Raw genomic sequence first — 14,526 nt, 5'->3', positions numbered from 1 at the left:
ATCAGGAGCCTCAGCTGCTGGACTGCAAGCTCTGATTGGCTCACAGGCCAGTGCCGGTTTGTGGGGAGGGGGATTTACACATGGGCCGGGCTGTGCATGCAGTGCACGTCTCTGCTAGGAGACAGACACTGCAGTGCTGCTGCTGTAAGGACGGCCCTGTCTACATTACACATCATGGCTACACACTGACATCACACCTACATTACACAGTAGGGCTGCATGCTGAGATCACACGTGTACATTGCACTTCAGGGCTGACATCACACCTGTACATTACACAGCAGGGCTACTTACTGTACTGACATCACAGCTACATTACACAGTAGGGCTGCATGCCGACATCACACGTGTACATTACACATCAGGGCTGACATCACACCTGTACTTCACACATCAGGGCTACTTACTGACATCACATCTACCTTACACAGCAGGGCTACACACTGACTGACCTCACATCTATACAGTAGAGCTACACAGTTACATCACACCTACATTACACAGCAGGGCTACATATTAACATGATACCTGTATATTACACAGCTGGGCTACATAGTGACATCTCACCTACACTGCACAGCAGGGCTACATAGTGCATATTGGCCCGAGTTGTTAGCTCGCTAGCAGATTTTAGCGGCATTGCACACGCTAGGCCGCCGCCCTCTGGGAGTGTATTTTAGCTTAGCAGAATAGCGAACGAAAGATTAGCAGAATTGCGAATAGAAAATTCTTAGCAGTTTCTGAGTAGCTCGAGACTTACTCCTACATTGCGATCAGCTCAGCCCGTTTCGTTCCTGGTTTGACGTCACAAACACGCCCTGCGTTCTGCCAGCCACTCTACCGTTTCTCCAGCCACTCCTGCATTTTATCCTGGCACGCCTGCGTTTTTCCGCACACTCCCAGAAAATGGTAAGTTTCCGCCCAGAAACACCCACTTCCTGTCAATCACACTACGATCACTTCAACGAGGAAAATTCTTAGTTCGGACGTGAGTAAATCTACTAAGTTTTGTGCTAAAATACTTAGCGCATGCGCACTGCGTACCATGCGCATGCGCATTTTTGCCTTAATCGCTCCGTTGCGAAAATCGGCAACAAGCGAACAACTCGGAATGACCCCCATGGACATTACACCTGTACATTACACAGCAGGGCTGCATAATGTATACTGACATCACGTAGTACAGTGAGCTGATGTGTATGCATGTATGTATGTATGTATGTATGTATGTATGTATGTATGTATGTATATATATATATATATATATATATATACACATATATTTATATACATATACACATACACACACACAACTAGCTGTTCTGTTTCTGATTTTAACAGTAGGGGTTTCTGGCTGGTGGTCGGGATTCAGACTGTCAATATTTCAATCGCTGTCGGGATTTTAGTGTCAGAATTTCAACCGCCAGGATCCCCACAGTTGGGAATATAACTGCATAAATGATAAACTACCAAACAAGCAGCTCCTAACTTTCATGCTACAGGATGTTAAAAAAAATAAGATTTTAAACCTACCAGTAAATCTTTTTCTCGTAGTCCGTAGAGGATGCTGGGGACTCCGTAAGGACCATGGGGATAGATGGGCTCCGCAGGAGACATGGGCACTTTAAGAAAGACGTTAGGTCTGGGTGTGCACTGGCTCCTCCCTCTATGCCCCTCCTCTAGACCTCAGTTAGAGAAACTGTGCCCAGAGGAGATGGACAGTACGAGGAAAGGATTTTTGTTAATCCAAGGGCAAGATTCATACCAGCCACACCAATCACACCGTATAACTTGTGTATCAATTAAACAGTTAACAGTATGAAAAAATAACGTAGCATCAGTCCAACCTGATGGAACTATAACATAACCCTTATGTAAGCAAAACTATATAAAAGTCTCGCAGAAGTAGTCCGCACTTGGGACGGGCGCCCAGCATCCTCTACAGACTATGAGAAAAAGATTTACCGGTAGGTTTAAAATCTTATTTTCTCTAACGTCCTAGAGGATGCTGGGGACTCCGTAAGGTCCATGGGGATTATACCAAAGCTCCCAAACGGGCGGGAGAGTGCGGATGACTCTGCAGCACCGAATGAGCAAACCTTAGGTCCTCCTCAGCCAGGGTATCAAACTTCTAGAACTTTGCAAAGGTGTTTGAACCCGACCAAGTAGCAGCTCGGCACAGTTGTAGTGCCGAGACCCCTCGGGCAGCTGCCCAAGACGAGCCCACCTTCCTAGTGGAATGGGCCTTGACTGATTTTGGTAACGGCAATCCAGCCGTAGAATGCGCCTGCTGGATCGTATTACAGATCCAGCGAGCAATAGTCTACTTCGAAGCAGGGGCGCCAACCTTGTTGGCTGCATACAGGACAAACAGTGCTTCCGTTTTCCTGACTCTAGCCGTTCTGGCCACATAAATTTTCAAGCCCTGACTACATCAAGGGATTCAGAATCCTCCAAATCTCGTGTAGCCACAGGCACCACAATAGGTTGGTTCATATGAAAAGATGACACCACCTTAGGCAAGAATTGAGGGCGAGTCCGCAATTCCGCCCTATCCATATGGAAAACCAGATAGGGGCTTTTATGAGACAACGCCGCCAATTCCAACACTCGCCTAGCCAAAGCCAAGGCTAATAACATGACCACCTTCCAAGTGAGATATTTTAACTCCACCGTTTGAAGTGGTACAAACCAGTGCGACTTAAGGAAACTCAAAACCACGTTAAGGTCCCAAGGCGCCACCGGAGGTATAAAAGGAGGTTGAATATGCAGCACTCCCTTTACAAAAGTCTGTACTTCTGGGAGAGAAGCCAATTCTTTTTGAAAGAAAATGGATAAGGTCGAAATCTGAACTTTAATGGATCCTAACTTTAGGCCCAAATTCACTCCAGTCTGTAGGAAGTGAAGGAAACGGCCCAGATGGAATTCTTCCGTAGGAGCATTCCTGGCCTCACACCAAGAAACATATTTTCGCCATATACAGTGATAATGTTTAGCTGTCACGTCCTTCCTAGCCTTTATCAGGGTAGGAATGACCTCATCCGGAATTCCCTTTTCCGCTAGGATCCGGCGTTCAACCGCCATGCCGTCAAACGCAGCCGCGGTAAGTCTTGGAACAGACATGGCCCCTGTTGTAACAGGTCCTGTCGTAGAGGAAGAGGCCACGGATCTTCTGTGAGCATTTCCAGCAGATCCGGATACCAGGTCCTTCGTGGCCAATCTGGAACAATGAGAATTGTTCTCATTCCTCTTTTTCTTATTATTCTCATTACCTTGGGTATGAGAGGAAGAGGAGGAAACACTTAGACCGACTGGAACACCCACGGTGTCACTAGGGCGTCTACTGCTACCGCCTGAGGATCTTTTGATCTGGCGCAATACCTCTGTAGCTTTTTGTTGAGGCGGGATGCCATCATGTCTATCTGGGGCAGTCCCCACTGACTTGCAATCTGTGCGAAGACTTCCCGATGAAGTCCCCACTCCCCTGGATGCAGGTCGTGTCTGCTGAGGAATTCTGCTTCCCTGTTGTCCACTCCCGGAATGAACACTGCTTACAGTACGCTTACATGATTTTCCGCCCAGCGAAGAATCTTGGTGGCTTCCGCCATTGCCACCCTGCTCCTTGTGCCACCTTGGCGGTTTACATGAGCAACTGCGGTGATGTTGTCTGACTGGATCAGAACTGGTTGGTCGCGAAGTAAGTCCTCCGCTTGAAGTAGGGCGTTGTATATGGCCCTCAGTTCCAGGATGTTGATGTGAAGACAAGTCTCTTGACTTGTCCAAAGTCCTTGGAAGTTTCTTCCCAGTGTGACTGCTCCCCACCCTCTGAGGCTCGCGTCCGTGGTCACCAGGATCCAATCCTGAATGCCGAACCTGCGTCCTTCCAAAAGGTGAGCACTCTGCAGCCACCACAGGAGAGATACCCTGGCCCTGGGGGACAGGGTGATTCGCTGATGAATTTGTAGATGTGACCCGGACCACTTGTCCAATAGGTCCCATCGGAAAGTCCTTGCATGGAACCTGCCGAAGGGAATGGCCTCGTATGTTGCCACCATTTTTCCCAGGACTTGAGTGCAATGATGCACAGACACTTGTTTTGGCTTCAATAGGCTCGACTAGAGTCATGAGTTCCTGAGCTTTTTCTATCGGGAGAAAAACCTTTTTCTGGTCTGTGTCCAGAACCATGCCCAAGAAGGTCAGACGAGTCGTAGGAACCACCTGCGACTTCGGGATATTGAGAATCTAGCCGTGTTGCTGTAACACCTTCACTGAAAGTGACACGCTGTTCAGTAACTTCTCTCGTGATCTCGCTTTTATGAGGAGATCGTCCAAGTACGGGATAATTGTGACACCCTGTGCAGGAGCACCATCATTTCCGCCATTACCTTGGTGAAAATCCTCGGGCCGTGGAAAGCCCAAACGGCAACGTCTGAAATTGGTAATGACAATCCTGTACCGCAAATCTCAGGTACGCCTGATAAGGTGGATATATGGGAACATGAAGGTATGCATCCTTTATGTCCAGGGATACCATAAAATCCCCCCTTCCAGGCTGGCGATGACCGCTCTGAGCGATTCCATTTTGAACTTGAACCGTTTTAAGTATAGGTTCAGGGATTTTAAATTCAATATGGGTCTGACCGAACCGTCCGGTTTCGGAACTACAAACAGGGTGGAGTAGTATCCCTTCCCTCTCTGAAGTAGGGGAACTTCGACCACCACTTGTTGAAGACACAATTTGTGAATAGCATTTAACACTATCTCCCTTTCTAGGGGAGAAGTCGGTAGAGCCGATTTGAAAAACCGGCGAGGAGGCACCTCTTCAAATTCCAGCTTGTATCCCTGAGAAACAATTTCTATTGCCCAGGGATCAACCTGTGAGTGAACCCAGTTGTGGCTGAAAAGTCGAAGACGTGCCCCCACTGGGGCGGACTCCCTCAGCGTAGCCCCAGCGTCATGCGGTAAATTTTGCAGAGGCCAGGGAGGATTTCTGTTCCAGGGAACTATCTGTGCTGTGCAGCTTTTTACCTCTGCCCTTACCTCTGGCAAGAAAGGACGATCCACGCACTATTTTGCTTTTATTTGAACGAAAGGACTGCATTTGATAATGAGGCGCTTTCTTAGGTTGTGAGGGAACATAAGGCAAAAAATTAGATTTACCTGCCGTAGCTGTGGAGACCAGGTCCGAGAGACCTTCCCCAAACAATTCCTCACCCTTGTAACGTAAAACCTCCATATGTCTTTTTGAGTCGGCATCACCTGTCCACTGCCGGGTCCAGAGGACTCGTCTAGCAGAGATTGACATAGCGTTTATTCTGGAACCCAGTAAACTAATGTCTCTTTGAGCATCCCTCATATATAAGACAGCATCCTTTATATGTCCTAGGGTAAATAATGGTATCCTTATCTAGGGTCTCAATCTCCGCCGATAAGGAATCTGTCCATGCTGCTACCGCGCTACAAACCCAGGCCGACGCAATTGCCGGTCTGAGTAATGTACCAGAATGTGTGTAAATGGATTTCAAGGTAATCTCCTGCTTGCGGTCAGCAGGATCCTTGAGGGTAGCCGTATCTTGTGATGGCAGCGCTATCTTTTTTGACAAGCGTGTCAACGCTTTGTCCACCTTAGGGTAGGATTCCCCCAACGTATCCTGTCCGTTGGCGGGAAAGGATACGCCATAAGAATCCTTTTGGGAAACTGCAGTTTTTTGTCTGGAGATTCCCACGCTTTCTCACATAATTCGTTCAATTCATGTGAGGAGGGAAAAGTTACCTCGGGCTTCTTTCCCTTATACATGTGTACTTATACATGTGTACCCTCGTGTCAGGGACACTGTTCCTCTGTGATATGCAACACTTCTTTTATTGCAATAATCATATATTGAATACATTTAGCCACTTTTGGCTGTACCTTTACATCATCGTAGTCGACACTGGAGTCCGAATCCGTGTTGGTATCAGTGTCTGCTATTTGGGATAGTGGGCGCTTCGGAGACCCTGAAGGTCCCGGCGACATAGGGACAGACACGGGTTCACTCCCTGACTGTTCCTTAGCTTCAGCTTTGTCTAATCTCTTGTACAATAAATTCACACTAGCACTTAAAACATTCCACATATCCACCCAGTCAGGTGTCGGCACCGCCGACGGAGACCTCACATTCATACGCTCCCCCTACTCCCTAGGTGAGCCTTCTACCTCAGACATGTCGACACACGCGTACCGACACACAACACACACAGGGAACCTCTTATCTGTAGACAGTTTCCCCACCAGGCCCTTTGGAGAGACAGAGAGAGAGTATGCCAGCACACACCCCACCACTATATGACCCATGAAAAAAACACAATCATTTTATGTTTACCCAGATAGCGCTGTTTACATATACAATATGCGCCTAATTTTGTGCCCCCCCTCTTCTTTAAAACCCTCTGTCTACCGTGGTATAAGCAGGGGAGAGTCCGGGGAGCTTCCTCTCAGCGGTGCTGTGGAGAAAAATGGCGCTGCTGAGTGCTGAGGGAGAAGCCCCGCCACCTCGGCGGCGGGCTTCTGTCCCGCTTAAAATCTCAAAATTTGGCGGGGGCTCTTATATATATATATACAGTGCCCAGCTGTATATATACCTATTAGTGCCAAAAAGAAAAAAGTGAAACCCTCACCACGTCTCTGCTTCCTTCGCTTCCCATAGCAGTGTCATCAGCCCTCTGAGCCTCCACTCTCAATATCTCTGCCTCCCCCACTCCCCCATAGCAGTGTTATCAGACCCTGAGCCTCCACTCTCATGTCTGCCTCCCCCCTCACACAATGAATACCTCTTTGCTGTGTCCCATCCCATGCTGCAGGGCCGTAACTAGGTGTGGGCGGATGGTGCTTAGCACACAGTGCATTCGCTCTGTGGACGCACCATCCGCATCCACACTGATTGGCCGCCCCCAGCAGCAGCGTTGCCCGCTGTAGTGTAGTGTATATTAGTAGTGTTGCGCCCCTCTCCTTCCCTGCTGGAGGCAACGCTGCTAATATACCGTATTTTTCGGACCATAAGACGCACTTTTTCTCCCCAAAAATGTGGGGGGAAAAGTATGTGCGTCTTATGGAGTGAATAAGTGCAGATGCAGATGGAGTTCGCGGGTAGCGGCGGGTCCTGGATGCTGCTGCTGCTGCGCCGTCATCAGCAGAGCGCGGCGCATCTCAGAGCCCAGCAGCAGAGCCCAGCATCATGTGACTCCCCCCCGCTCCCCCACACCTCCTCCCTCCTCAGGAGTTTCCCTGCAGGCAGCGTTAGCTGAGTGCCTGGACATGGGGGAACCGGCGGGTCCTGGATGCTGCTGCTCCTGCTGCGCCGTCATCAGCAGAGCGCGGCGCATCTCAGAGCCCAGCAGCAGAGCCCGGCATCTACCCCACACCTCCTTGGTCCTCAGGAGTGCACCCGGGGCAAGCGTTAGCTGAGAGCCTGGACGCGGGGAACCACTGGTACTGTCTACGATATGTGTGTGTGTGTGTGTGTGTGTGTGTGTGTGTGGTGTGTCTGTGTGTGTGTGTGTCTGTGTATGTGTATGCTGGCTCTGATGTGTGTGTGTGTGTCTGTGTATGTGTATGCTGGCTCTGATGTGTGTGTGTGTGTGTGTGTGTGTGTGTGTGTGTGTGTGTGTGTGTGTGTGTGTGTCTGTGTATGCTGGCTCTTTTTTTTCCAGTTTTCTTACTCTAAAAACTAGGTGCGTCTTATGGTCAGGCGCGTCTTATGGTCCGAAAAATACGGTACATTACATACACAGCAGGCAGCGCTGTGCTGTCTCAGTGTGAAACACTCTCTCTCCCCCAGTGTGCTCTGCTCCACCCCCCTCCTCCTGCAGTGTACAGAGACTTCCAGGTACTGGAGAGGAGACGGCTGCTGCTGCTGCTCACTCAGCATGAGTGAATTCTCTCTCACCCCCCCCCCCCCCCTCTCCTCGTCCAGTCAGGCTCAAATGCAAATACCAATTATGTGGGTATGTACCTGTGGGCAATTTGAGTTTAGATAACTCAGTATATACGGATATTGTAAAAAAAAAAACCTGCACATACCTTAATCCAATATCCCCTGAGATTGAAAATGTTGTACGTATTGTCTGTATATATGTATATATATATATATATATATATATATATATATATATATTATATTACTACTGTCCATTGTAATGTGATTATTGGGCGCTACTGTGCTGTGTGATGTAACTAACGGGCACAACTGTGCAGTGTAATGTGACTATCGTACACTACTGTGCGGTGTAATGTGACTAATGGGCGCTACTGTGCGGTATAATGTGACTAATGGACACTACTGTGCTGTGTAATGTGACTAATGGATACTACTGTGCTATGTAATGTGACTAATGGGCGCTACCGTGCGGTGTAATGTGACTAATGGACACTACTGTGCTGTGTAATGTGACTAATGGATACTACTGTGCTATGTAATGTGACTAATGGACGCTACTGTGCTGTGTAATGTGACTAATGGACACTACTGTGCTGTGTAATGTGACTAATGGACACTACTGTGCTGTGTAATGTGACTAATGGACACTACTGTGCTGTGTAATGTGACTAATGGACACTACTGTGCTGTGTAATGTGACTAATGGGCGCTACTGTGCGTGTAATGTGACTAATGGACACTACTGTGCTGTGTAATGTGACTAATGGGCACTACTGTGCTGTGTAATGTGACTAATGGACACTACTGTGCGGTGTAATGTGACTAATGGACACTACTGTGCTGTGTAATGTGACTAATGGACACTACTGTGCTGTGTAATGTGACTAATGGACACTACTGTGCGGTGTAATGTGACTAATAGACACTACTATGCGGTGTAATGTGACTAATGGACACTACTGTGCTGTGTAATGTGACTAATGGACACTACTGTGCTGTGTAATATGACTAATGGGCGCTACTGTGCGGTGTAATGTGACTAATGGACACTACTGTGCGGTGTAATGTGACTAATGGACACTACTGTGCTGTGTAATGTGACTAATGGACACTACTGTGCTGTGTAATGTGACTAATGGACACTACTGTGCTGTGTAATGTGACTAATGGACACTACTGTGCTATGTAATGTGACTAAAGGACACTACTGTGCTGTGTAATGTGACTAATGGGCGCTACTGTGCTATGTAATGTGACTAATAGGCGCTACTGTGCGTGTAATGTGACTAATGGGCGCTACTGTGCTGTGTAATGTGACTAATGGACACTACTATGTGGTGTAATGTGACTAATGGGTGCTACTGTGCTGTGTAATGTGACTAATGGGCGCTACTGTGCGTGTAATGTGACTAATGGACACTACTGTGCTGTGTAATGTGACTAATGGGCGCTACTGTGCGTGTAATGTGACTAATGGACACTACTGTGCTGTGTAATGTGACTAATGGACACTACTGTGCGGTGTAATGTGACTAATGGGCGCTACTGTGCTGTGTAATGTGACTAATAGACACTACTATGCGGTGTAATGTGACTAATGGGTGCTACTGTGTGGTATAATGTGACTATGGCGCGCACTGTCCCTATTTTACATATGGAAGGGTGTCAAAGGGACCTCTATGGCCACGCCCCTTTCCCATATAACCACGCCCCTATATTTTTGGGATCGCGCCTGGGGCGCACACTGGTCCTGTTTTCTATAGGGGGTGGGGCACGCCAGTGATGTTTCTTGCACACAGCGCTAAAATGTCTAGTTACGGCACTGCCATGCTGCGTGTGTGGTGGCTAGGGAAGGTCCTGCAGCTGCTCTTCCCTCCACAGGCTATCTCTGTCTGCATACAGCAGATGCAGATCATGTATAGCCTGAGCAAGCGGAGCATGGAGGTTAGTATGGACCCGGGGTTGCCTCCATCCTTAATCGCATCTCTTGTGCAGGGCTGTGCATCCCATCCCCGTTGCATCCAGATTATCGCATGCGCTGTCCAGATTCCCGACAGGGCAGTGGGTAATCCGGGGTTTAGTTTAAGCTTTGCGGGGCAGCGGGAGACTCCACTGGGAATCGGAAGGATAGGCAACTATGGCATATGTTCAGCAGGTCACATGTGGTATCCGTTCACATGGTCGACCATGTTATGGTCTACAGTCATTAGGTCGACCACTATTGCTCGACATTGACATGGTAGACATGGACACATGGTCGACACGTGAAAATGGCCGACACATGAAATGTCGACATATGAAAAGGTCGACATGAGTTTTTTTACTTTTTTTTCTTTTGGGGAACTTTTCCATACTTTACGATCCACATGGACTACGATTGGAACGGTAATCTGTGCCGAGCGAAGCGAAGGCACCATGCCCTAAGCATGGCGAGCGAAGCGAGCCATGCGAGGGGACGCGGTGCACTAATTGGGGTTCTCAGTCACTTTACGCAAAAAACGACACCAAAAAAGTAAAAAAACTCATGTCGACCTTTTCATGTGTCGACCTTTTCACGTGTCGACCATTTTCATGTGTCGACCATGTGTCCATGTCGACCATGTCAATGTCGACCAATAGTGGTCGACCTAATGACTGTCGACCATAATATGGTCGACCATTCATACCGGAACCGTCACATGTATAGGATAGTAATCAACAAGATGCTGACAAAATATTTTTTAGCAGTTATTGAAAGTGTAACCAATTATATACCTTTGTACTTCATCCAGATCCTGTGCTTCTAGAAGAGTATTTATTTGTGAAGTAGAAAGAAAAGCATATGGTGAAAAATCCTCAGTTTCATTAGCAGAGGTTTCTTCCTGTACATAAGAATAATAACAAGTGTAATTATTATGGTAATGGTACCATACAGTACATATATAAGACTACAGTAACAAAAACAATACTTCCATTACCATACCCCCCCAACTATTCTGATTTTTGCAGTACAGTTAAGTTTTTTTGGGACTGTCCTGCTGTCCCACCCGCGTGTCCCGCGGTGGGGGCGTGGGGGGGTTACAGTTGGGAAGCTCCTGTCACTCGGTGAATATGCGCACAGCGTCTATGCACGGGAGACAGAGGGGTTAGGGCATGCCAGCAGCTCACAGAGCGCTGGGCATGTCCCCATAGTAACGGAAAATGGGGGAGTGCCTCACGACTGCAGTACTCCCGTGAAGCCACTCCCCCTTTAAATAGACCACGCACCCTTTGGGTCACAACGCAGTCTCACGTGCGAGGATGTCCCGCTTCCCCGTCTCCTGATGTTGAGGGGTATGCATCACTGTATAAAAAAACACCTGGGTGTGTTGTAATACCGAGTGCTATCTCTTCCATGTACTTTATGACACTTTCCTGCACCTTGTTTTTCAATATGTTTTTAGTGACACACATGCATGGTCAAGACACACTGTTATGACCACCAGCTAATAGCCATAGTAACCGTCATGTGCAGCACGGACAGCAGCTAAACGGGGTGAACTATCATTTTAGACTGGTAGTCCCCAGGTTCATTTTGAAGGTGAGCTGTTCCACTGCAGTGTGTCGGTCGGTCCTCACACACCTTTCTAGCCGACGTTCACCTCTTACATCAATGGCACGTGGTGTTCTGCAGCTTCCACGTCGGTTATTTGCAATGGTGCCATTTGTCCAGTCACAATACACATTCACCACAGCAGCACAGGAACTGTTCACAAACTGCGCTGTTTCAGAAATACTACCACCCTTGGGCCAAAAGCCAATAATAATCCCTGCTGTCACTTTTACCCATGACAGCAATGAGTGATATGTGTACATACGGCCTGGTATCAGAATGTTCCTAATTGTGAATCAGTGATTAAATCAGTCCTGTCATAGTGCCCTTTTGATTAATATTTTAAAGGATATATAGCAGATAATCATCCATTTTTGTAACTCGGGTGAATCAAACCCTTTTACCCATAACAAGTGATATGTGTGCAGGCAGCCTATCGCACACCTTATATACACACATACCTAGCGCGCAGCATGTGATGTACATCATGGGCTACGTGCTGCCAACTTCAAATGTAGGAGGTGGTCATAATAATGTGACTCGATCGTGTAAATATATACTATCACCATGCAAAAAACAGGATTTTAATACCTACCGGTAAATCCTTTTATCCTAGTCCGTAGAGGATGCTGGGGTCCACTTCATGACCATGGGGTATAGACAGTTCTGCAGGAGCCATGGGCACTCTTAAGACTTTTCAATGGGTATGAACTGGCTCCTCCCTCTATGCCCCTCCTCCAGACCTCAGTTATAAGAACTGTGCCCAGGGAGATGGACATTTCGAGGAAAGGATTTACTTTAAACTAGTGGTGAGATACATACCAGCTCACACCTCAACCATGCCGCACAACATGGCATGCAACATAACACACGCCAACAGGCATGGACCAATTACAGCAACATGCTGAAACTAATATAACACAACTTCTGTAACTCTAATAACAAAACTGCAGGTAAAGTACGCAATGGGACAGGCGCCCAGCATCCTCTACGGACTAGGAGAAAAGGATTTACCGGTAGGTATTAAAATCCTGTTTACTCATACGTCCTAGAGGATGTTGGGGTCCACTTCATGACCATGGGGTTTATACCAAAGCACCAGTACGGGTGGGAGAGTGCTGATAACCCTGCAGCACTGATTGACCGAACTTGAGGTCTTCATCGGCCAAGGTGTCAAACTTGTAGAATTTTGCAAACGTGTTTGACCCCGACCAAGTAGCTGCTCGGCAAAGTTGCAATGCCGAGACCCCCCTGGCAGCCGCCCAGGATGAGTCCACCTTCCTAGTGGAATGGGCCTTCACCGACGTCGGTAACGGCAATCCAGCCGTAGTATGAGCGTGCTGAATCGTACTTCTGATCCAAAGCGCAATAGTCTGCTTAGAAGCAGGACACCCAATCTTGTTGGGAGCATACAGGGCAAACAAAGACTCTGTTTACCGTATTCGAGCTGTTCTATCGACATAAATCTTCAAAGCCCTAACCACATCTAGAGACTTTGACTCAGTGAACGTGTCAGTAACTACTGGCACCACAATAGGTTGGTTTATGTGGAAAGATGAAACCACCTTCGGAAGAAAATGTTGACGAGTCCTCAACTCTGGAAGATCAGGTAAGGGCTCTTGTGAGACAAGGCCCCCAATTCAGACACCCGCCGTGCGGATGCCAATGCCGAAAGCATCCCCACTTTCCAAGTGAGAAACTTCAACTCTTTCTTTCTCATACGTCCTAGAGGATGCCGGGGACGACATCAAGACCATGGGGTATAGACGGGATCCGCAGGAGACATGGGCACTCTAAAGACTTTTCATTGGGTGTGAACTGGCTCCTCCCTCTATGCCCCTCCTCCAGACCTCAGTTTTAGAAATGTGCCCAGGCAGACTGGATGCACTCTGAGGAGCTCTACTGAGTTTCTCTGAAAAGACTTATGTTAGGTTTTTTATTTTCAGGGAGATCTGCTGGCATCAGACTCCCTGCTTTGTGGGACTGAGGGGGCAGAAGCAGAACCAACTTCCTAAAGAGTTTCATGGCTCTGCTTCTGGCTGACAGGACACCATTAGCTCCTGAAGGGTACCGAACGCTAGCCATGTCTAGATGTTCACTCCCACAGCACGCCGTCACCCCCCTCGCCAGAAGTCAGAAGACAGGTGAGTATGAGAAAAAGAGCTGAGGTGAGGCGCGGCTGGCGGGAGCGCATCGCGCCATTGCTGATTGCGCTTGATTTAAGGGGTTCCCACTCCTCCAGGGTACCCCGGCCAGGGGTGACTAGTTGTGTATGTAATGCCAGGGCCGCAGGGACCAGTATAAAAGTGTCCCCCGGCTGTGGCATTATGTACCTGGCTAGTGGAGCCCGGTGCTGGTTTCAAAAATATGGGGGACCCCTACGCTTTTTGTCCCCCGTATTTTTGGAACCAGGACCAGGCGCAGAGTCCGGTGCTGGTTGATTAAATATGGGGGAATCCCTGTCATTTTTCCCCCCATATTTTTTCAACCAGGACCACCTCAAAGAGCCCGAGCCTGGTTGTGCTTAGGAGGGGGGACCCCACGCAATTTTTTTCAGATTTTTTAAGACTTTAATCAACTTTTTAAGGTACAAAATGAAGCCCTGCACGGATCTCACAGATCCGGCCGGGATTTCTTGTGTTTTGTCAGGCAGTGTTTTACTCATCACTCCCGTAAAACACTGCCTGATATTATGAATCACATCGACATCGGACAAAACGATTGTGCAAAACTCGGCAGCTTAGTGAATGATTGTATCAGGATTCAAAAAGTTGCAGTAAAATGCACCCGATACCATTCGAGTTCAAACACCCTTCAAAAAGGCCAAAACACGAATCTTTGTAAATATACCCCACGGACTCTGATTCTTGTGTTGACGATAGTGAATCCAGAGAGATAGATCATAAATTGGCAAAAAGTATACAATATATGATTGTAGCTATAAGGGACGTATTGGAGGTTACAGAAACCACTCCTGTACCTCAGGAGAAGGCTTATTTATGTAAGGAAAAGAAATCCAAAGCCACGTTCCCTCCTTCA

At 47.9% G+C, this 14,526-nt stretch overlaps 1 protein-coding gene across 5 annotated transcripts in view; it reads right to left on the bottom strand.

The window, feature by feature from the left end:
* The window catches only part of CABCOCO1 (ciliary associated calcium binding coiled-coil 1), a 453,528-nt gene that overhangs the window by 364,119 nt on the left and 74,883 nt on the right, over positions 1–14,526 (bottom strand). For all 5 annotated transcript variants that reach the window (XM_063961812.1, XM_063961811.1, XM_063961808.1 and 2 more), the window contains exon 2: positions 10,671–10,777. In XM_063961812.1, coding sequence (XP_063817882.1) covers positions 10,671–10,777 — 107 coding nt within the window. The remainder of the gene's footprint in view (positions 1–10,670; positions 10,778–14,526) is intronic.

The sequence above is a fragment of the Pseudophryne corroboree genome, chromosome 3 (assembly GCF_028390025.1).
Source record: "Pseudophryne corroboree isolate aPseCor3 chromosome 3, aPseCor3.hap2, whole genome shotgun sequence".
NCBI lineage: Eukaryota > Metazoa > Chordata > Amphibia > Anura > Myobatrachidae > Pseudophryne > Pseudophryne corroboree.
This window is presented reverse-complemented; position numbering and strand designations above follow the sequence as displayed.